Below are 24,873 nucleotides of genomic sequence, written 5' to 3'. Positions count from 1 at the left end.
TCGTGTAATCCATGGGCTGTGGCTATGAATTTTCTTTTTCTTCAGCGGGACGTACCGATGAATACACATATGTACCGTACGTTTAAAGTTCAACCACAATTCATTCGGACTTGTGTGGCCTTCACTGTACCTTGCAAAAAAATTGTCGTATTCTTGTTCAAGAAGGTCTAGAATACTCTCGTCTTCAGCGTTATTGAAATCGTAAAATTGTTTTGTTGATTGGCGTGTGATTGGTCGTGCCATATTGGTTTTGAAAAGCACTAAATCGTGGTCGGATATACCAGGCATAATATTAACCATGAAACCCAGCCTTTCAATAGCATCAGACACAAACACAAGGTCTAGAAGTGAGCCCGTGGTAGCAGTAACTCGCGATGGTTCAGCCACAACCTGCTTCAAATTAAAAGAAAAGGCAATATCGAGTAGCAAATCAGAATGCCGGCATGAAGATGAGACGCTCAAAGATTCCCAGTTGATTTTTGGCAAGTTAAAATCACCACATAAAATGACATGTGAATATCGCTTTTTGTGCTCATTCAAAAAGTCATACAGCGTCTCGAGCATACCTAGATCTGAATTTGGTGGCCTATAAACGGCGCCAATAAAGATGCTGTGTTTGCAAGTATGAAGTCGGATCCAGACCATTTCTATGCTAGTATGGTGTGGTACAAGCGTGTAATCTGTTCCTTTCTTTATCACAATGGCTACCCCACCCCCTCTAGAACTGCGGTCATGGCGGATAATTTCGTGCGAATGAGGTATCGCATCCTTATCGGATATGTTATCATGGAGCCACGTTTCGGTGAGCACTGCAACATCAGGCTCATACGTTAAAAGAAGACCTTCGAAGTCTTCTGTTTTATTCCGGATGCTACGGGCATTAATGTTCAGAACAGAGAACTCGCTTTGAACTGTGTCTCTGTGACATAAATTGCGGCTCTTAAGCGGACTCTTGTTTCCGAAGTTAGGCCGTCAATGTGAAGCTAGCGGGACTATTTTATCTTGAGTGTCGTCCCATTGGAACAGTTTACCATTAATTTTGATTTTGTCGAATGACAGCACGACCTTGGCACCTTTCTTCCTGTGTTCAGCAGCAGCAGCCCAGAGCTTCTTTCGGATTGATTGTACGCGCGGGGAGAAATCTTCCGATATGCTATAGGCTGTGCCTCTCAGTTTGTTACAATTCTTCAAAATATTGGCCTTATCTCTGCCATCCACAAGTTTGAATATGACGGGTCGGCATCTGCCCTCGGCTGGGCGGCCAATCCTGTGAATACGCTCGATAGCCACGTTTGGAACCTTTAGAGTGTCAGTCAGAATGTTTTTAGTCACGACTTGTTCGAGGGATTGCCAATTTTCTTCGGTCGATTCTTTTATGCCATATACAATCAAGTTCTCCCTTCTACTCCTATTCTCCAAGTCGTCTACTTTCAAAGCCAGTTTTTCGACTTCTGACTGAAGCTCGTCAACCTTGCTCGTGTAATTAGTCACCGTAGCAGAAATATCGTCAAGCTTCTTGTCAATTGAAAACAGCTTAATACTTGTTTCGTTAACCTTGCTGTTAGTAGCTTGCACAGTGTGTTTAAGTTCACGAACATCATCAATTAGGGTCTGAAGCATCTCTGCAGTAGACGGTCCCGGGTTAGTCTCTACGTCACCACAGGTAGGCAGTAGATTCACAAAGCAATGGTAAATCGCAGTAAGCATATCACTCAAAGACCGTGGGCACGGCAGAAGCAAGAGGCAAACATTGTCACTGCGATAGGTATACGTTAGGCGATAGTCTCTCACCTGAACGAAAAACAGGAAGGGATTCGTGAGCGGCATTGTCGCTGTGCCCCTGCCGCGCCCACTGGCCGGAATCCGCGAAGTGGCCGGACCTTTATGCTGCCAAAACTCTGACGTAACCGATGACGGCGAGGAAAATCCGGCAAGTAACGGTGCCCATGTGCGCATGTCCGGGAGCACGTCACTGATATCGCATCTCTGTGGACTGGTAGGCCTGAAGATACAGTATTCCGTCGTCTCAGCCGCAGAAAGGCCGAAGCTTGTCTCGATGGCTGGGGGTGTCGGGCAGATGAAGAGCACGGCCTGAACGAAAAACAGGAAGGGATTCGTGAGCGGCATTGTCGCTGTGCCCCTGCCGCGCCCACTGGCCGGAATCCGCGAAGTGGTTGGACCTTTATGCTGCCAAAACTCTGACGTAACCGATGACGGCGAGGAAAATCCGGCAAGTAACGGTGCCCATGTGCGCATGTCCGGGAGCATGTCACTGATATCGCATCTCTGTGGACTGGTAGGCCTGAAGATACAGTATTCCGTCGTCTCAGCCGCAGAAAGGCCGAAGCATGTCTCGATGGCTGGGGGTGTCGGGCAGATGAAGAGCACGGCCTGAACGAAAAACAGGAAGGGATTCGTGAGCGGCATTGTCGCTGTGCCCCTGCCGCGCCCACATGTTTTATTCTGTGTATGTGGATGACATCCAGATAGATTTCAATTCATGTAACCTAAGTATCTGTGAGCGACAAGTACAGCTTTGCATAAATAAATTATCTAAGTGGGCGGACCAAAACGGTTTCAAGCTAAACCCACCAGAAAGTACATGCGTCCTGTTTTCTAACAAGAGAGGCATACTGGCAGACCCTGCAATAGATCTAAATGGAGAACGGCTATCTGTGAGCCATGAACACAAATTTCTAGGAATCCTTGTAGACAGTAAGCTGACTTTTGTACCACATTTGAAGTATCTGAAATCAAAGTGCCTTAACACTATGAACCTGCTGAAGCTCCTGTCATGTACATTTTCATTTCATTTCATTTATTGAAGCCTTAAAGGCCCGGAGGCATTACATAAGGCGGGGGCAAACAAAGTATGAGGAACTCATCACGCTAAAGAGGGAAAAGAGGAAGGAAAGATAGACGACGAATAGAAACGGAAACAACGCTCAGGAGGGAACCGAGCAAGCAGTAGTAACATCAAAATCAGTGTAAAGAAACCATAATATACAACAAAATATATAGTACATAAATACTATTAAAACATATTATGCGTGAGAACGAATTATTATCAATTATTTACATAAAAGGGGTCAATAAGCAAATGCATTTGAGACGAACCATTCTAGGTGTAGTAGATAGTTAGTTTCTCACGGAAAGTCGTGCGGTCGGCGGAAGAAACAATACTTTCGGGCAGAGTGTTCCACAGCGCTATTGCATTAGGAAAAAAAGAATCCCTCATCGAAGATGTACGGCATTGAATGTGCGCAATAGGACAGCTGTGGTTGAGGCGGGGAGAGATTCTAGGCGGGGGTTGTAGTCGAGGGTGTCTGGCTATTGGGTGATAGTAGTAAGAGTGAAGCATGCAGAGTCGCGAGATGATACGACGTGATTGGAGACTGGGAAGATCGAGTGTGCGTTTTAGTTCAGTTATGCTGGTTTTACTTGAGTAGCTTGACATGATAACGCGTGCAGCACGATTCTGAATGGCTTCTAATTCGTAGGTGAGATATGCTTGCGAGGGGTGCCAGATAGATGATGCGTACTCCAGTTTCGGCTGAACGTATGTCTGATATGCAAGTTTTTTTATAGCGGGCGATGCAGATTTCAGATTGCGACGCAAGAAACCAAGTGTGCGCGAGGCGTTTGCGCATATTGTTTCAATGTGAGTAACCCATGATAATGATGATGTTAAGTGAACACCTAGATACTTATAGCAGTCTGTTCGTGGTATTGTAGTTGAGCTTATGTGGTACGCGTAGTTTGTGGCGCTGCGCTTACGTGAAAAGGACATACATTGGCACTTATTAAGGTTAAGAGGCATGAACCATTTTTCACACCATGAAACGATAGTGTCTATGTCTTCTTGTAAGTCAATGGAATCACCAGGGTTATGGATGGCGTTGTAGATGACGCAGTCATCAGCAAAAAGACGCAGTCTAGTTTTTGTGTTACTTGGCAGGTCATTGACATAGATTAAAAATAACAGCGGGGATAAGCCTGCTCCCTGGGGGACACCGGATGTAACATCAGAAATGTGTGAGTCATGAGAGTTAGCGGATGTGTATTGTACGCGTCCTTTTAAGAAATGTTCAATCCAAGTAATCAGTGATGGGGGGATTCCAAGAGTAGATAATTTGGCAAGTAGGTGATTGTGAGGGACGCGGTCGAAGGCCTTCGAAAAGTCTAAGAAGATGGCGTCAATTTGTAGGTGATTGTCCATGTGTTGTAAGATTTCATCGGTGAATTCAGAGAGCTGAGTTTCGCAGGATAATAGTTTTCTAAAACCATGCTGATATGAATAGAAGAAGTTAATTGATTCAAGGTAGTGCATTAGATTGGTTGCTATGATATGTTCCAGCAGTTTAGAGGGGATACTGGTTAGAGAAATTGGACGATAGTTACATGCTTTTGTTTGATCACCAGATTTATGGACGGGAATGATTTGAGCCTTTTTCCAATCGTGGGGAACTTCACCAGTACTGATTGATTGTTGGAAAAGTAAGCTAAGTATTGCGCTTGACAGGGAACTGGTGTTCTTAAGTAATTTGCTGCTGATTTGATCGCAACCAGCCGAGGAGGATAATTTTAGATCCTGTATTAGCCCAGCTATTCCATCAGCGTTGATCTGGATATCGGGCATTGTGGACAGCGAGTGGCATGGTAATTCGTCAGAACTGAAGTTTATAGCAGGAGAAAATACTGATGTGAAGAAATTGTTAAGAGCTGTAGCACATTTTTCAGTGTCAATTAGTACATTGTCGTCGTCTGATAGTTGTAACTGAGTTTGGCGCTTAGGCGGGGAGATAATCTGGAAGAATTTACGAGGGTTGGACTGAAGGATTGATAAGAGGTCAGTTGAAAAAAATTTGTTTTTGGAAGCTTTCAATTCCTTGATGTATTTTTTGACGCTTAGTTCGTATCTTTCCCAAGCTCTGTGGTTATTAGTTAACTTTGCTTTCCGATAATGGCGTTTTTTCTTATTAAGTAGACGTTTTAGGTGCTGCGTAAACCACTGGTTATTTTTGTCGGTATTTATAAGGATAGTAGGGATATATATGTTTTTTAAGTTTAGCATAGTGTTTTTATATAATTCCCAATTGGCGTTGACCGAGCGAGCAGAGTAAGACTGTCGAAAATCTTCGTAGAAGAGTGCAAGTTCGCGGTTAAATGCGTCGAAGTTAGCTTTCTTGTAATCAGTGATTAATTTTTGCGTTGGGGCTTTCTTTTTTAATGGCAATGAAATGCCGATATGAAGTACGTTGTGGTCGCTAATGCCAGGGAGCGGAGTCAAATTTTTTATGTTTTCCGGGCTAGATGTTAATAAGAGATCCAGGGTGTTGTCGCCCCTAGTTGGGCATGTTATTGCTTGGTGGAGGTTAAAGTCTAGTGTTAATTCAAGAAACTGTTTGGGTTCACTACAGGGTGTTCTGTTGGGTACTGAAAGTAGTGGCCAATTGATGCTGGGATGATTAAAGTCTCCAAAAAGGAAGATAGGTGTAGCGGGCATATCTTTTTTTATTTGTTCTAAAGAGAGGCGTAAGAAATTGCAAAATGAGGGGTTACTATCTGGTGGACGGTAACAGATTCCAAACACTATTTTGCCAATTGTACTGTGCAGGCTTACCCATGTTAGTTCGATGTTGTCGTCGTGATTTATCAGGGATGACGGTAAGCTGTTTTTAACGGCGATTAGTACACCTCCCCCTCGCCTATCATGCCGATCGCGTCGGTAAACTGTTAAGTTAGGGTAGGATGGAAAAACTTCGTGGTCGCCGACGTCCTTATTTAACCATGTTTCCGTTAGTAAAATCATATCGGCTGTGGTGTCGTCTATGAAGCTTTCGAGTTCGTCACGTTTTGGAATTATGCTGCGGATGTTAGTGAAAACCACGCTTATGTTAAGAAATGAATCAGGGCGGTTTTTGAATGAAGCAGGCACGGAATTTCTTGTTTGTCACTGCGGCTGGTCACATAAGGTATCAGTCGGAGCTGGCATTTGATTGCTGTTAGGTGATGTGGTATGTTCCATGACTGTGTCGGATGTAGTATCATAAAAATAGCATCTGCTGCCTACATGCAGCTTGTCCAGGCTGAGCTTAAACGCGCATTTTTGGGGCTTGATAAATTTTAGCAATTTTGAGCGTGCAAGGCGCGTACTTGGGGCAAAATCTTCTCTGACGGCGAAACATGTACCTTTTAGCTTACGCCCACATGCCATTATGTTTTCTTTCGTCTTGAAGTGGGCCAGTTTTACTACTATAGGGCGTTTTTTTGTTTCAGAGAATCTTCCAAGTCGGTGTGCACGCTCAATATCGCTGGCGTTCAATGTTAAACCAAGATTATTTTTGCATAGGTCTAGAATTTTGTTCTCTGAATCACTCCAAGGTTCTTTATCGGAATCGTCAATGCCAAAGAAGAGCAGGTTGGCTCGCCGCATACGGTTGTTGGCGTCAATGTTCGCGGCTTTCAGGGTAGTGATGTCGTGCTGTAGTCGGCCGATAATGTTAACAGTGGTTGAGGTGGTTGAACCTTGTTGGTCTGAATCTGAGAGGTTTGAGCGGCTCATAATTTCAGCTATAAGTTTGTCTTGGGTAGTTTGGGTTGTTTTGATTTGCTCAAGCTCTACACGAATTGCGGCTTGAACACTTTCTAATCGTTTGATAGCGTCGAGGATAGGCAGGAGTTCAGCAGTACGGGATGGACCGGGGTTAACCTCAACGTCACCGGATAATAACAACATAATTTCACACAGAAAATCGAAGGCAAACGCATCGCGACAAAACAATACCACACCGCGACACTTCAAGTCGTAGGGGCACGACACCGCCACTATACATCTATCATCACTTCTGAATTCCTTAGAATGGGTTCGATAACAAACCTGGAAGGTTAGGAGCGTTGTGAACATCGTTGTTCTGGCGGTGTTGTGCCCCGTGTAGTCGGCGATTCCTTGCTGTTTATATTGGGCGCGATGTGGTCCCGTGGTTGCTGACGTCGGAGAGTTCCAAGGTTGCCAGGTGGTGTGCCGGGCTCGTGCTGGAAACAGGCGGCTGATGCCATTAGGCTTGATAGGAGGCAGTGGGGTTGGCGGAGAACTTGTTTCGGGCAGGTAGGCGGTTCCAGGCGGGCTTTCGGTGGTCAGGGAAGGGCATACGGGTCCAGGTATCAGGTACGTCAGTACCTGGAAGGTTAGGAGCGTTGTGAACATCGTTGTTCTGGCGGTGTTGTGCCCCGTGTAGTCGGCGATTCCTTGCTGTTTATATTGGGCGCGATGTGGTCCCGTGGTTGCTGACGTCGGAGAGTTCCAAGGTTGCCAGGTGGTGTGCCGGGCTCGTGCTGGAAACAGGCGGCTGATGCCATTAGGCTTGATAGGAGGCAGTGGGGTTGGCGGAGAACTTGTTTCGGGCAGGTAGGCGGTTCCAGGCGGGCTTTCGGTGGTCAGGGAAGGGCATACGGGTCCAGGTATCAGGTACGTCAGTACCTGGAAGGTTAGGAGCGTTGTGAACATCGTTGTTCTGGCGGTGTTGTGCCCCGTGTAGTCGGCGATTCCTTGCTGTTTATATTGGGCGCGATGTGGTCCCGTGGTTGCTGACGTCGGAGAGTTCCAAGGTTGCCAGGTGGTGTGCCGGGCTCGTGCTGGAAACAGGCGGCTGATGCCATTAGGCTTGATAGGAGGCAGTGGGGTTGGCGGAGAACTTGTTTCGGGCAGGTAGGCGGTTCCAGGCGGGCTTTCGGTGGTCAGGGAAGGGCATACGGGTCCAGGTATCAGGTACGTCAGTACCTGGAAGGTTAGGAGCATTGTGAACATCGTTGTTCTGGCGGTGTTGTGCCCCTTGGGGAAGCGACAGGTGGTGCCTTTTAAGGCTGTACAGAAGTCTAATATTAACATGGCTTGACTACGGAGCAATGTTCTACAATTCTGCTGGACCTAGTGCTCTGAAAATGCTAGATCCTATTCACCACTTAGGTATCTGCCTTGCTACAGGCGCCTTTAGGACTAGCCCTGTGCAAAGCCTCTACATCGAATGGTCATTGCACTACCAAAGGACATATTTAACTTTCTCCTATGCCCTGAAACTTAATTCAGATGTTAAACATCCTTGTCATTCTACTATATGCGACTTGGCCACTGCTAGGCTGTTTCCTAACCGCCCAGCCACTAGGCCTCCTCTGTCCCTCCGGTTGGAAGCACTCTAAAAAAAACAGGGGTCCCTCTTTTACACAATGTCCTAATGGCTCGTACATGGCTTCCACTGCCTTGGGAGTGGCAGATTATCCAATGTGACACCTCTTTCTTAGAAATATCGAAACGAGCCCCAGAGGCACACATATATTCGCATTTTCTGGAACTCAAGGAGAAGTACTCATGTGATGAATTTTACACAGATGCTTCGAAGTCTCCAGCTGGTGTTGCTTACCCAGCTCTGGGACCCTCACTTTCAACATCTGGGCCACTAAACCCACACACCAGTGTCTTTACAGCACAAGCATACTCCATTCTTAAGGCTATTCAATACATACGGCTCACAAATATCGCTAAGGCTATTGTCTTCACAGACTCATTAAGTGTAGTGAGAGCCCTAATTAGCTTACGGAAGCATAAGAATTCAGTTTTTAATGAGCTGTATAGCTTGTTTTGCTCCGCATATATGTGCAACCAAGCGATTATCCAATGCTGGGTACCTGGCCATAAAGGTATAAAAGGCAACGTAGCTGCTGACGAAAATGCTATGTCAGTGAATTTTAGCGACACAGGCGAAAATATCCCCATTCCTGTCACACACCTAAAGCCCTATCTGCGCCGTAAATTGAGGAATCATTGGCTAGCAGAGTGGGATACACAAACATTGAATAAGTTACACATTATAAAACCAAAATTGCAGAATTGGATAAGGGACAAAACAGCCCGGTACAAGAAAGTACTTCTTTGCCAATTAAGAATAGGACACACTTACAGCACTCACTCCTACATCTTGACTGGCGGGGATCCTCCTACTTGTAGTAGGCGCAGCGATAGCCTGACAGTCCTCCGTGTTCTTATCCAGTGCCCTGCAATAGAAACAGAGGAAAAAGTATTTCCCTTCTGCAAATCGAGAAAATATACCTCTTCATCCTGCATTTTTTCTTAGTGACGAACCATTTATTAAACCGCAAATAGCCTTATATTTTTTAGCTGAAACCGACACCCTGAAAATCATTTGGCCTGGCAATTTTTAGCACATGACTAACAGCCCTGCATACAAGGGCTCTCTTGAAACTCTGGTGTCAGTGTTATATTTTATTGCATAATGTTTTAACGAAAGCCCATTGCAATAGCCCACATCACTGCCTAGTCACCGTAATTATTTTAGCAACTATATATTCTAAGTCACTGACAGCTACAGGTTTTAGGCCCTTTTACAGCCATGTGAGATCTACCATGAGGAATTCATTGTGCACGCCATCCATAATACACCGTCAACATTACCACTTGTCATGGCGCTCTTTGGCCACACCTGGCCCTTGCGCCATAAAACACCACACATCACCATCATCAACAAGTGCAAGGCACTGCAGTTTTTAAGATATTTAGATACGTTGATGGCTTTTTAATTTTTATTGACTGCTCTTCTGATGCCTTCATTCTGGAAACAAAGAAAGCGTTAGAAACTATACATAAGTGCTTAGTTCCCCTTCAAACTACTTGTGAGTTGCCGGTCTATTTGCTTTCTTGATCTTTACCTGAGCTTTCAGGACAGCCAAATAGTTGGTCGTATGAGGCGTGAGCCAACAAGCCACTTCTGCCATATACGTCTGCACATTGTAAGCTTGTTCAGTGGGCCATTATCAGTTTGTGCTCAAGAATGCCCTTAGCAAGTCTTGCTGCCATGTAGTGGACGTAAGTTTTGAAAAGCAAACTCAGTGTTTGTCCTTGGCTTGATATCCTAAGGTCATGCAGCTGTCTGTCGCGTAACACATTTTAAGAGAAGCGCGGTCCAACACGCAGATGTCAGTTGCCGATATCCCTCCCGGCAAACACCCAAAACTAAGTGTTGTATCCTACATGCACGGGATATCCCATAACCTGAAAAAAATGGCCCAAAGGACACATGTAAGAGTTGTCTTTTCTGCTCCCAACAACCTCGGCAAGCTTTGCAAGTTGGCGGTTCCAAATGCCGTTCTGTCCGATAAGTGCACTAAGCATCACCGCAACAAGTTTGTCGAGTGTGTTCACCATGTGGTTTACAACCTCCCACTTTCATGTGGGGAGCAATATATTGGACAAACTGGGCGTTGCCTTAATGATGGGTTCCGCGAACACTGCAACGTAAAAAATGGCACTGGTGGGTTATTGGTGATTCATTGTCGCCATTGTGGCTGCAAAGCTATCGAGGACAATTGCACGATTGTGTCCCCTCCCTGTAGGGTGTGCACAGGTCCTTGAAAACCTTGAAAACCCTTGAATTTGAATATTTCATGTTCAAGGCCCTTGAAAATCCTGGACTTTTTGCTGCTCCTTGAAAATCCTTGAATTCCTAGCATAGTACATGCAAATGGCTATTAATAAAATAAACGTGGTTAAAATATTTGTATTTTCAGTATCTTGTTTCACTATATGCGTTTCAGGCATAAAAAATCAGTTTGTGCTAATATAGCCAATGTTGCACGACGGTTAGCCACATTGGAGCCACTCGGCTCTGAAGCCAACTTGAGCCGATTCAATCCAATCCGATCTTGGCACTTTTTTATGGTGGTTGACGGCATTGTATTGTGCGGTCGCTTCTGCACCCGACTTGTTGCAGCTGAAACATCTGAATACAAAGCAAATGCCTGGGAAAAGCAAATTTCAAGGTGCGTGGCTTCACAACGACGCTTATGAAGACTGGATTGCACCAGATATGACGAGTGAGCATTGTGCAAGATGCAGACCTTGCAGAAAGACCTTTGATATCACCAACATGGGCGACTCAACGTTAAAGAGCCATATGAAGAGTGCTAAGCATGCTGGTGTCATGAAGATTGCAGCCAACAGCTCGGTGCAAAGGTACTTAGTTCCAAGTACGGGGCAACAGTCAGCCGTCCCACCTCCTTCGCAATCGGGAAAGGTAGACGATGCTTGCAAGGCACACGAGCTGGTGACGAACGCGGAGATTCTGTGGACTTTGAAGGTTGTCACATCGCATTTCTCCTATCGGTCGTCATCAGAAGCAGGCCAGCTATTCCAGCATATGTTCCCGGACAGTGGCATGCGTGGCCAAAGCATTTTCTTGCGGAGAGAAAAAATGTGCCTATGTGTCATGCCATGGTTTGAGGCCCTTCTTTTCATCTGCTGCGCAACAGGAGATAAAAGATTGCGATTACTATGTGGTACTCTTCGACGAGTCAACAAACGACTATTTCCAGCGGAAACAATTGGATGTTCACATCCGGTTTTGGAATTCGTCTTACAAGGTGGCAACGAGGTACTATACCTCGGTGTTTATGGGGCACTCGACATCCGAGGACATCCAAGGAATGCTGCTGACTGCGCTCGAGCCTTTCCCTCTTGAGAAAATTCTTCAGATTAGAATGGATGGTCCCAATGTCAACCTGAAGTTACTCAAGAATTTCCAAGAGCACCTGCATCAAGCATACGAAGTTCAATGTCTGCACATTGGGACTTGTGGCCTCCACACCATGCACAACGCCTACAGGGCAGGTGTTACAGCAAGTAAGTGGTTACTTGACTGTCTGCTCTCCAGTCTGAGCGCGCTTTTCCATGGTTCTCCTGCAAGGAGGGAGGACTTCCCAGCAGTTACCGGTCAGGAGACTTTTCTCCTGAACTTTGTTGCCCACCGGTGGTTGAATAATGTGCCTGTGATAGAGAGAGCCTTGCTGTTGTGGTGCAACATTAAGAAGTTTATTGCAGCTGCAAAGAAGAAGGAAGTAAGCCCCCCAAAATGTGGATCATTTCACAACTTGTGTGAGTTTGCCAGTGATGACTTACTGCTAGAAAACCTTCAATTTGCACTGGATGTGGCCATGACCCTCAAGCCATTCCTCACTGAGAACCAAACGGATCAGCCCATGGTGTTCTTTCTTGCAAGGGACTTGGAAACTGTGGTCAGGGAGCTACTGACGAAGTTTCTGAAGTGCTCGGTCTTGTCTTCAGCAAAAGGAGCCACTGGTCTGCTGATGGTGGACATTGAAAGCACCGAGCACCACACTCCACTTGAAAAGGTGGATGTAGGCCCTGCCGCTGAACAGACTGTCAGGAAAACTAAAGCAAGCCAGAAGGACGTGTTCCAGTTCCGCAGGGAATGCAAACGTTAGAAGTTTGTCCTCTCTGGACCCACGACAAATGTGTACTGAACCAGATGTGTGCCTGGCCGGCTTCAGAAGAGTGTTGGATTCCCTCATTACAGCAGGCAGAATGTCTGAGCACCAAAGAGACGCTGTACTAGGGGAGTACACCGAGTTCTTGCAGGAAGAGATGCATAACCTGCGAATGTTCGAGAAGAACGTAAACAGGTTGGACGAGTTCTTGACTGAGCTGATTTAGTTTAATTCATCATATGGGGAACTGTGGAAAGTTGTCAAGCTTTTTCTTGTGCTCTGCCACGGACAGGCCACTGTGGAGCGAGGGTTTAGCGTGAACCGCCAGGTTGCTGTAGAAAACCTGAAGAACCTGTCGTACATCGCAACATATTGTATGCGACGCTGTGGGCAAGGCAGGGGGCATCCTTAACGTGCCTATTACAAAAGAGCTGAAGACTGCTGTATCAGCTGCCCTGCAGCAGTATGCTGCATATCTGGAAGCAGAAAAAAAGAAGCAATGTGATGATGTAAGGGAATCAAAGAGGCACTGCAGCGACGAAGAGATCGACGCAATGAAAAAAAAAAAACCTGAGACAACAATAGCTGACCTCCAGGCTTCAGTGGATACATATGCCGAAAAGGCAGAAGCAGCTAATGATCTGAAGTATGTGGTCAAATCAAATAGTCTGAGGAAGGCTGCACGAAGCAAGACTGCGGAACTGTGTAGCATCAACCAGAAGATTCAGGAAAAGCGGCAGGAGCTCCCCTGAAGTTGCCATTAACACTTTTGCAGAATGGATTGCTGTTCGACATTGGTGCAATGCACTGCAGGGTGTTTTTCAAGACGGAACATATATTATGTTGGTTTAGTGCAATACAATCTGTTCCTTGAAATGTTTGTTTTTTCGACTTTGTTCAGTAATATTATGTTGGTTTAGTGCAATACAAGCTGTTGCTTGAAAGGTATTTTTTTTTTCAACATTGTGCAGTAATACTATGTTGGTTTAGTGCTATATAAGCTATTCCTTGAATTTTTTTTCTTTTACTTTATTCAGTAAAATTTGTACCTGATATTGAAAACTGCTGCATGTAGCTTTGTGTTGAGTTCTTGAAAATACTCCAACTGGGCCTTGAAATTCCTCGAATATCCTTGATTTTTTTCCCTTTTGAGTCTGTACGAACCCTGGTCCCCTGGCAGAACACAGCTCATCCGTGAAATAACTGAAGCGCAGATGATTGCAAAGTTGGGTGATAAGCGTGTTAGTTTCCCTTCACTGGCTTTCACAGAAAAAGAACTAAGTTTCTTGTAGGTGGCATCACATGACTTATAACTATGTTACATGAATGCGCAGTTCGTTTTTTTCATGTAAGCACATGCGCAGTCTATACTGCATCACATAAATAAACCGATTCAGTGGCACAATAAATTTAGTTTAAAGTTTGTGCTTGGTGTGTGTTCTTCTTCTCTTACATCCGTGTCTTTTTTGTTGTGCAATAATACTTGAGTAATGGATTACCAACTTGGGCTTAGAATGCTGCTCTCATGATGATTCTCTGTATTTTCTTTCTCTTGCAGAACGGAAATTTGACTGTAAGATGTAGAGTTTAAGTTCATTAAAGTTATGACCTGGTTGGTTGAAATACTCGGTGGCGGCTTTGTCAAGCTTTTTAGCTATGTCCCCGCGCGATGTGTGTTTAATCTGACGTTCATTGATTGTCCCATTTCACTGATATATTGTTTCTTACAGAAGAAACATTCAAGCATATAAATCAGATCCAAACTTGTGCAAGTAAAGCTAGATTTGGCTTTGTGTGTGCTTTTAATTTTAGTGTAACTTTGAAAGTGCCTGCAGGTTTTGCACCTGAGGCAACAACATGGTTTCATTGTGGGGGAATGATGTTGGCTGACGTTTGCATGCACTGACATGTCTTTAAGGTTCCTGTTGTGGCAATAGGTAACCCTTGGTACATCCGGGAATGCGTTTCTCAGACGCTCGTTACTTGATAATATAGGGTGGTACAGTCGAACCCACTTATATAACGATACTGGTTTTAGCAATATATCTGTTGGAAGAATGAGAAGCTGCTGCACCGTCAACTTTTGTATGTTTTCCATTGTGAAATAACCCACTTACTACATTGCCCCGATGGTTATAATGATGAAGTCTGGCTGCTGGGTGTCCGAGCTGAAAGGTAGTGAGAGGCGAAATCCTTGAGAAGAAAAAAGAAAACGAGAAATTTGAGCCGCTGCATGATGGGCCGCTGCTCCAACAGCTGCCGTGTGCTCATTTTCCAGCCATCTCCACCCGGTTCTCTTTCGTCGCCCTTCGACACCTCTGAACATGCATGGGCTGCACCCATAGCTCTACGCCGCCCCACCCTCCGAAGCATGAATGGACCGCGCCAACTGCGCTGCTCTCAGATTACTCCCATGTTGCTCACTGGCTCCTCATTCCGCACAGTTCTGTGAACAGCTTAATCACTCACATTCGTCGTTGGCTGCGTCAAAGTCGTTCCTGGCCACGCGGTTTCTCAGCTTCGCTTGACTCGCTGCCGAAACGGAAGATAGCTGATCCACCCGCTGATCATCGGCAATGCAAAATGTTGCCGGTGAAAAGAAAGCGCACAGCTATAGATTTGGAAACTAAGTGCTTGTAACCAATGAGACAATTGTTGCGAACATGCATGCATCAGATAGCAACGGCGACGACGACAGCTATGACGCGGTAGGGCAGGCGGCCTCTACGTTGTCCTCACAGAAGGCCCTGCAGATGATTCAGTCCCTTTGGAGCTTGGTTTTCACGAGAAACCTTCCACTGCACAACATGGAACACTTGGATGCCTTGGAGAAGGATGGCGGCCAGCTTCGCATAAAGCATGCATGGCTGACAAACATAGGCTTTTCTCGTGCAAGCCAGTGAGAAGTACATAGCAAGATGCGTTTAGCGATCTCTCCTCAGCGTTTCTTCAGGATTTTTCATGCTGACAGGCTGCCGCAGTAACAGGCTGACAGCTGACAGGCTGCCGCCGAAACATTGTCTCCTGCTTTCACCTTGTTCTCGTTTTATGATCTAGTACAGTGATAAATAGCTCTGTCAGTCTCCAGGTGAAAGTGTCGGACTTTGGAGCAGAAAGTTCTGCTTATAAAAAAAGTGGAAAAAGGCAGCCGGCAGAGAACTGGCATTGTGAAGGAATTCGGCACACTGCCATCTACTTTATCAACTTATTGAAAAACAAGCAAGCTGTGCTGGATGGCTTTGAAAAGAGTTTCTCGACAAAGAAAATGAGGAATCACAATTCAAAATACCCTGAAGTGGAAGGTACACTTCTACAGTGGCCAAAGAGTGCCAGGAGTGCAAATCTTCCCATACATGAACCTACACTTGCTGCAAAAGCCAGAGCTCTCGCCCTCCCAATTGGGCCTTAAACATTTCAAGAGCAGTAATGACTGGCTTAAGCTGTTCAGGAAACTACATGGCGGAACCTTGAAGTCAATCGCTAGCAGAAGTGCAGCCGTGAACCGTGACACCGTAGACGTATTGCGCCAACATCGGCGCCAACATCGGCTCCAAGTTCTACTTGAAAAGTGTGTAGACAACTACAACCTAGATGAGGCTGCATTTTTCTACAACATGCTACCAAATCGCAAATTCACTACCACTGGCAGATCTTAATCCAGAGGAAAACAGAGCAAGGAGTGTGTCACGGTGCTGTTTGATGCCAATGCAACCAGCGAGGACAAGCTTCCCTTGTTGATACTGGGGAAGGCGGAGAAGTCGCGGTGCTTTCAAAGTGCAATTATTCACAAGGAATGCATCTACAGAAGTTACAAGCGAGCATGGATGACTGCTGCTATATAGAAGGCTCACATAGTCTTAAGATATAGCAGCAATGTGAGCCTTCTAGATGGTTCGACGCAAAGAATTGGCAAGTGCTTTTCATAATTGACAATTGTCCAAGCTACAGGAAGATCGACAACCCCAAGGCGATCACTGTGGAATTTTCGCCTGCAAATACAACTGCAGTACTGCAACCGATGCATCAGGGCATCATTGAAACTACCCGGAAGCTGTACCACAAGGCTGTTTTGTAACGCATGGTGACAGCGTATGATGCCAGCAAAAGGTACAACATTGACTTGGTTGGTGCAATTCACTTGCTGATCTTTTCATGGAAAGGACTCGCACCTTCGAAGGTCGCCAACTGCTTTGCATGCACCGGCCTTTCTCATGCCGTCGTCAGTGACCCTGAGGATGATGAGCCTGACGATGACCGGACTTGCACTGATCTGTACAAGACTCTTCATAAAATTACCTGCCAAGAGGTAGAAGGTGACTTAAGACATTCACGTTGGCTGGTGCTGCTGGCCATGTGGTCGCCCCAGTGAAGGATGCGGAGGTACTAATTGCCGCTGTTGGTGACCCCGATAAAGATGAAGAGCCACGTGAGGTGCCAACTATGGTGCAGATGCGGGAGTACCTACATCTGCTGCAAAATACGGTTGAATGCATAGACGACCACGGCCTTGTGCAATGCTTGGTCAAATTAGAGCAGGATTTGCTGGTAAGATCTTGACGCAGCCAATGCTCACTGCCTTTGTTGCACCTGAATAAAGTTTTGCTTCACTGAATACATTGTATTTACTTAAAGAAGGGAATTGCGCTAAAAAAGACACGGACGAGTAAGGACATGGACGGGCGCAAACTCGCGACTGATTTTATTCAGAAGGAACACAAATATATATACCTAGATTCTTATTGCCTACTCATTGCCTAAGCGCACATGCCAAGAACGTTTTTTCTTTCTTATACAAATTTATACTGGAATCGCTTACACAATCATCACCTGACTTATCAATGTAAAAAGCTTCTGCGAGTTCACGTGCTACCTGGTTACGACTGCGCCTTAAGATTTTGGTTCTAGCCAGCAAAGGCTGGCATGCTTTATCAGGCGTAGCCAAAGGGCATGCGCCGCAATGTAAGGGCAAATTTGACCCTTTTTCGTTAACCATAGAGAGCTTGTGTTCCCTTAGTCGTTCATTTATACAACGGCCCGTCTGGCCAATGTAAACTTTTCCACATGTCAGGGGAATTTCATACACAACCCCGACCGAACAGCTGACAAACTGGGTGGCGTGACGTTTGGTGCAGTCTCGCACGCATTCCTCGCCGGAGACAATCCGGGGGCACAAAGAGGCCAACTTGCGCGGGGCAGAAAATACCACCGGCACACCGTAGCGATTGGCTACATTCTTCAGGTTGTGGGAGACCCTATGAATATAGGGGAGAACCGCCGGTCTGGTCTTCGGTTGACCGCCACCATCTTGAGGTGTTCTAGGTTTCAAGCTTTGCAGAAGCTTCTCTGCCACAGCAGCCACGACGGAAACGGGAAAACCAGCCTTCTGCAACCTGCCAATCTGATTGTTGAGGCTGTCATTTACCAGGTGAACACATGATTTCTGCAGGGCTTCCTTCAGACACAGCATAACAATGGCGCGTTTTACCGTCTTAGAATGAGCGGACTCAAAAGGCAACAGGTCTTTCCGGGCTCGTGGTGAGTACATCCAACACGTGTGATTTGGTGTTAAAGTGATGTTAATATCTAAAAACTGCAATCTATCTTGTTCAGGTAATTCGTGGGTGAAGGTTAGACCCCTCCCGTGTCGTTTAAAGACAGATAAGACACACACAGACACACAGACACACACGGTTACCGTGCAAGAGACCTTATCTGTCTTTAAACGACACGGGAGGGGTCTAACCTTCACCCACGAATTACCTGAACAAGATAGATTGCAGTTTTTAGATATTAACATCACTTTAACACCAAATCACACGTGTTGGATGTACTCACCACGAGCCCGGAAAGACCTGTTGCCTTTTGAGTCCGCTCATTCTAAGACGGTAAAACGCGCCATTGTTATGCTGTGTCTGAAGGAAGCCCTGCAGAAATCATGTGTTCACCTGGTAAATGACAGCCTCAACAATCAGATTGGCAGGTTGCAGAAGGCTGGTTTTCCCGTTTCCGTCGTGGCTGCTGTGGCAGAGAAGCTTCTGCAAAGCTTGAAACCTAGAACACCTCAAGATGGTGGCGGTCAACCGAAGACCAGACCGGCGGTTCTCCCCTATATTCATAGGGTCTCCCACAACCTGAAGAATGTAGCCAATCGCTACGGTGTGCCGGTGGTATTTTCTGCCCCGCGCAAGTTGGCCTCTTTGTGCCCCCGGATTGTCTCCGGCGAGGAATGCGTGCGAGACTGCACCAAACGTCACGCCACCCAGTTTGTCAGCTGTTCGGTCGGGGTTGTGTATGAAATTCCCCTGACATGTGGAAAAGTTTACATTGGCCAGACGGGCCGTTGTATAAATGAACGACTAAGGGAACACAAGCTCTCTATGGTTAACGAAAAAGGGTCAAATTTGCCCTTACATTGCGGCGCATGCCCTTTGGCTACGCCTGATAAAGCATGCCAGCCTTTGCTGGCTAGAACCAAAATCTTAAGGCGCAGTCGTAACCAGGTAGCACATGAACTCGCAGAAGCTTTTTACATTGATAAGTCAGGTGATGATTGTGTAAGCGATTCCAGTATAAATTTGTATAAGAAAGAAAAAACGTTCTTGGCATGTGCGCTTAGGCAATGAGTAGGCAATAAGAATCTAGGTATATATATTTGTGTTCCTTCTGAATAAAATCAGTCGCGAGTTTGCGCCCGTCCATGTCCTTACTCGTCCGTGTCTTTTTTAGCGCAATTTCCTTCTTTAAGTATGTACGACCGACTCGCCCAACAACGTGCTCTCCTGAATACATTGTATTTTGACTTCCTCGGAGTTGTGGCGCAATTAAAGCTCGACTGCTTTAGCTTTGTTCGAGTGGTCGCTTATATCGAATTACCGCTTATGATGAATTTTTTCGCCATCTCGCTGACTTTGTTATAATGAGAGATTACTGTAGTTTTTTTATAACCCATTAGGTGGGGTTAGTTGTCCGAGAGTGCTCAACAGCAAAATTAGAGCCCGCAAGCATTAACATCAGTCTTTATATTGCAAAGAGGGCAAGTGTACCTCAAAGTTGTAAGATGCAAGCAATTTGGCGTGATATAGCTTTTTATACCCAAAGAGAAGATAATTTGTGTATCAGCCATGCCTCTGCAGTACTACTTGATAGTGTACTTAAGCTGCTAGCTATGTAAAGATTCATCATGTTTTTGTATTTTTTGCCTTACATTACCTAACATGTAAGGTAGAGGGAGAAGAGGATTCTGTGTGGCACATGCACATGGTCTTTATAGGTTATGTACATATGGTCTTTTCCACTGAACTCCCAGTTGTAATCAGAGCATGGGTCCTGTTTTCCTTGTATTTGTTCTTCATTTTAAGTGCCTTTTAAAAATGAAATATTCAAAGCTTTTTTTCGTCAAAAGGGCAGGTGATGTGCAAGATCCTTGTTGCTAGCTTCCACCACAAAAGAGTGTCCCTATGTCAAAAATAACTGGAAGTGTACCCGGAAAATAACAGGAAATGTCTGGAAATGCATTGACTTGTTCAGACAACTTTCATTTTAAAAAGGTGGGAGGAAAGAAGAGAAAAAAGAAAAATGGAGAGGAATAACAGTGAATGTTGCTTTTTGTATCGGGTTTCGGTGCATCCCATGAGTTCTATGTTTTATGGAAGTAAACATTCAGTTGAAGTCTTTAAAGGTACCTGAAACATAGTGCCATGTGTTCTGTGTGCATCTTGGTCTCGTCCGTCTTTTTAGTCTCAAGTATGTCATTATCGTAAGTGATACATGTTTTATTAAACGTTGTGGGGTCCTCACCCCCATATTTTTGGGACAAAAGAACGACAACACAGTAGTGCAAACAATCACAAGGGCATTTATTGCACCTTTCATAGATCAAGGCCTGCTAGCCGAATTGCTATCCACAAAACATGGCGATGGGCGCGCGACAAATCGTGGAAGTCCGACTCACCGCGACCGGATAGCGAGCGAATATGTTCGCCCTATGCTGGATCTCAACGCCTGGTCGTTCGCCCGTACGGTCACGCAAACGGTGGGGAACGGCAAGCAGCACGGCACGTCCGCACGCTGCTTGCCGGCCCCCAACCAAAGAGGAACAGCTTTCTCCTTTTCGCGGCCAAGTAACCCCGCCGGTGGGCAGCATTAGCAGCTCAACACTTGCGCCATCTCTCGCACTTCGCTTCAACCACACCGACTGCGGTGGGCCCCAGGCCACGTGGCGAAGCTGCATTGCAGGAGACAGGAGCCATGCAAGAAAACAGCGTATCGGAGGACTTGTGAGAGTCGCGTATCCCCACATCGTGACTCCTTGGCATGACCTCCGAGATTTTGTGCCACCTGCAGCTGCCTGCGGTAGGCTCGAGAATCTTGGAGGCAGTGTGCTGGGTCCTACCCATTAACTTCCAGGTGCATGCATGTGCTTAGGTGCTACTCAAAGGCTAGTAATAACCAGCCCAGAAAGTTTTCCAAAATTGCTTCAATATTGTTTCATCTGTGACCAAAATGAAATTACTAGAAAGGAGAACTGTGATTGTGGTGCACACAGGAGGATGAGGTCCATTTTGAACGCTTGGTGGGCCTCCTGCATGACCTGCTTCTCTGCGACGTTGCTGATGTCGAAACCAAGGACCAATTGCATGGGTGAGTGGCCAGCATTGCTCCTTTTCTGTGTTGATCACATGCCTCTTCATGAGGTGTACGGTAGTGCAAATAAGGGACGAGACAAAAGAAGACACACATAGACACACACAGCGCCGTCTTTTAATTGCGCTATCGTACACCCCATGAAGATGCGTTCACAACAAGCCCACATTGAAACCCTCGTGATCACATGCCCTTCTGAAATTGGAAAGAAAGATTTGGTAGAGTTTGTTGTTATACTTTGGGCTCTTGGTACGCCATCACGACGTAGTGTTTATTTAGTAAATTTATGTTTGAGTTCTAGCCAAAAAATGCGTTTCAAGTTTCTTGCAGTTTTAGGTCCCTCAACTATTTAAAAAGATGCCAGCAAATGTTCAGCCACATTTGCATAGTATTAAAGCAGACATTTGTATTTTTAGGTGGGCAGCAGTTGTCCAGGCAGCTGCCTTGCTCCTCTCTACACTGCTTTAGAAGTATATTCGCAGCACTAGTATGGGATAGCTGCCATCTTTGTAAAGCTGGTTTTCATTTCTTCTTTCTATAAGCTCAAGCAGCGGCTTCAAGGATGCATTGTGTAAAAAGGTTGATGTGTGAAGTCAAAAGCAATAAATCTTCGGCACTGACTGCAATGGAGAAACTGAAAACACTGTTCGCTCAGATTATGCAGCACGTTACCTGACAGAAACAAATTACGCACAGGAGGACTTGTTCTTGGACTGAGTGGTGCTTACTTGATGGCATGTTGTAGCGCCAAGGCATAACCACAAAGGAGGCACATCACAGGCGCATTAAGTGCTACCTTCTGACAAATTTAACTGCAAGAACTCCTGACTATATTTATCCTGACAAAGGAGGCACATCACAGGCGCATTAAGTGCTACCTTCTGACAAATTTAACTGCGGGAACTCCTGACTATATTTATGCATGCAAGGAAAGTACTGCGCTTGTCTCAAGGTAGACTATTCTACATGTGTGGTCAAAACAGGAACAAAATTTTTTGTACCCGACACCATGATACATGTTGCATTGACGCATCTGTCCTCTGAGTTAGCAATATTGCCAGCTTGTGAGATCAGTCACGTCAATTTACTTCCACTTTTTGTGATTACTGTACACTTATAGAACACAGCCTCCGATCCACACAGTGTATGGTTAGCCATCCTCTGGCAAAATTTTTTACATTATCAGCATTCTCATATCATTTAGACATTGCCCCAATTGTCCCATGTAAAACTGGCTTTATGTTGGTAGTATGTGGTAAACTATGCCTTCAACACGTTCAACAAACTTAGCACAGTGTTTTTCTTTGCACTGTTATTTTACTACTGGCCATAGTGTTGGTCATTCTGCATAACTTTACGCCATATTAACATGAGTTTAATGCAACTATGAAAATAACACAAGGGGGTATGTCCTTAAGAAAAAAAATAGTATTACGATTAAGTGGTGTCTACCAAGGCGGAATTGTGAGCCAAGTGGACGCTTATAAAGCGATCCTGGGACTTTTGGGGAGCTTACGCCCCTATGAAACAGAACAAAGAATTAGTACATTAAACCTCGATATAATGAAGTAGGTAAAATCGTTAACTTGCTTCATTATATGGAAATTTTATTGTATTCAAATTCAACCTTTTATGCAAATAAGTACAGTCGCCGATCGATTTGTTTTACACAGAAAAGGTCTGCAGAATTTTCCAAATTATCGGGCAATTGAAGAAAGCAAACTTGAATGAGAAAACAATTCACTTGGTGATTTTGGAAGTCGGCGACAAATGATACGGTTTTATGCCACGTCAACGATATCCTAACATTGGCACGATGAGTAAAGTGAAGCCAGCCACGCTTTCTCTCTCTTTTTTTTTTTTTTTTTTGTTTCACAATACTCTCAATCTCGATAGGGATTATTACAGGAGTTGGCGCATAATCATCAAAATAATAAGTACAATGTGAGCAAAATAACACAGAACAAACAAGAAGTTAGCATAGGAAAACATGGACACTTACATTCATTGAGTAACACATTGGTCTTCACACTATTGCTCTTGCAAAAAAAAAAAAAAAAATTGTGATTGCGACTGTTTCTTCTAAATGATTTGTAAATGTTTCTAATGTAGGCTGGGCAGTAATAGCAGGGTTTAAGCAGTTCCACTCTCGCACAGCTCGCGGAGAGAATGTAAAGAGAAAAGTGTTGTTACAAAGAAATCCTTCTAGCGTGAAAGTGGGCTTATGTCAAGTCGGTCTGGTGTGTTTGTACTTTACAAAGGCTGCGGGATCCAACTTCAGCGCACTGTGTAATACTAAGTATAAGAACTTTAATTGTTGAACATCAGCTCAAATTTCAAGGGTAGCAAGGCCTGCGCAAGAAAGAAGTTCGGTTGGTGAATTTATGCGTTTAAAATTATTATAGATAAATTGAAAAGCTTTTCATTGTATGCGTTCGAGCGTATAGATGCAGTTTTTGGTATGTAGAAACCATACTATGTTGGCATATTTGAGTGCCAGTCTGATAAGGCTGACGTAAGCAAGCTGCTTTGTCTGGCTGGTGGAATGCGATAAGGTGCATTTGAGGAAGAACAGTTTGTTTAGGGCTTTTTTAGCTATGTACTGTATGTGCGCATTCCAGCTGAGGTCGGATGAGATGATTACGCCTAGCTCCATTTCTTGATATCAATTTGAATATCGGCTATGCCGAATGGCTTTCTGGTTTAAACCGCTCTCTTCCCATCTCTTAAGGTTACACCTAACGTTCTTCGTTCCATCGTCCTTTGCGTGGTCCTCAAGTTAACTTGTTCCTGAGCTTCTTTGTCAACTTCCAAGTTTCTTTCCAAGCTCGATTGGTAAAGAAACGTGCACATAATGCGGAGATTATGTGTTTGGGGGCTTCCACCAGTCACAGGATGTTTTTCGTCCACTTTCATTTTTCTTTACCTTATCATTTCTATATTTCAGTGAAAACCACAAAATTTACTCTATGCTTTTTTTTTGGCCTCATTAAGAGGGAGAGAGGGCTCTTCAGAGCTAAACATTGGACCAAATATACCTCTTTGTACTCCTTTGCTCCAGGTTGGTACAGAGCATATGTTTCTTGCAGAACCCATTTCGCAAAGAAAGTTGATGTTAATGCAATTAGCATTGAAGCAGTGTAGCAACACACTGTATTACCGCTACAGAAACGCATTATGTATGAGGCGTGTATGCAGCTGGGTTCCTCTCTCATGCTTCCCACTGAGCACGCTGCTCCATCTAGCGCCACTGCCACAGAGTTCGTGCATGCGTAAATACATGTATCCAGACAAGATTATCTCAGGGTGTATGGTGTAGGTTTATTTACACCCAGCACTGAAGAAATTCTTGTTTGTTTGTTTGTTATTGAAGAGTGGCACATACTGGGGAGATAAAAGAATGTGTCGGCGCTATTGTGCGCAAATTCACCTGTTCTGCTATCCCTATGCCTCACCCTCTTCCCACTCGCAACTGTTTGTCAGCTGTGGCATGCCGTGTTCGGCTGCTGATAACGAGGAGTGTGTCTCTTTCTCTTCTCTCTTTGGACTGGATTGGGTATGTACATGCTTCCTCTCGTCTTCTGACACCTTTGTGACTGGGACTTGAGCTCACGCACGGTGCCTTTTCCCGTGTGGGGAGTGCATGCTTTATGCTGATCCTGTCCGGACGCTATGCTTACGAACAGGTGCCTAGTGCTCGCATAATGTCTTGTCATGCTGAGCCGCACTTATTGGAGGTCCAAGCCAAAGTAGATTGCCCAATCTCTCAAGAATTGGCCCATTGGTTGTCGCGAGAGCAAGTAGCATAGCCACCAAGACTTTTCCTGGCGCCGTGTCCCAGCTTGAGCCTATGCTCTCGCAGCGAAAGACTATAAGCATCCCTGTCTATATTTTTGCCCGTAGTGCGGGACCCCTTTGGGTCCCCCCCCCCCGCAC

The 24,873-nt window shown here is 45.2% G+C and overlaps 2 protein-coding genes across 2 annotated transcripts in view; one reads left to right on the top strand and one right to left on the bottom strand.

Moving 5' to 3' along the window:
* Window positions 1-24,873, top strand: part of ric8a (ric8 guanine nucleotide exchange factor A) — a 473,887-nt gene that overhangs the window by 279,756 nt on the left and 169,258 nt on the right. The window contains exon 9 of the mRNA XM_070534856.1: window positions 20,840-20,934. Coding sequence (XP_070390957.1) covers window positions 20,840-20,934 — 95 coding nt within the window. The remainder of the gene's footprint in view (window positions 1-20,839; window positions 20,935-24,873) is intronic.
* On the bottom strand, window positions 805-2,437 carry LOC135896941 (uncharacterized). Its single transcript, XM_065425482.1, has one exon. It carries the CDS (start codon window positions 2,425-2,427, stop codon window positions 973-975), a length of 1,455 nt encoding a protein of 484 aa, XP_065281554.1. The 5' UTR covers window positions 2,428-2,437; the 3' UTR covers window positions 805-972.

Source organism: Dermacentor albipictus, chromosome 3, assembly GCF_038994185.2.
Source record: "Dermacentor albipictus isolate Rhodes 1998 colony chromosome 3, USDA_Dalb.pri_finalv2, whole genome shotgun sequence".
NCBI lineage: Eukaryota > Metazoa > Arthropoda > Arachnida > Ixodida > Ixodidae > Dermacentor > Dermacentor albipictus.
Note: the sequence above shows the minus strand (reverse complement) of the source record. Positions and strands in the feature narration are given on the sequence as shown.

Bases quoted from the DNA above. Each gene is read 5' to 3' on its own strand.
- LOC135896941 (XM_065425482.1), bottom strand. From the start codon at position 2,427: ATGCCGCTCACGAATCCCTTCCTGTTTTTCGTTCAGGCCGTGCTCTTC.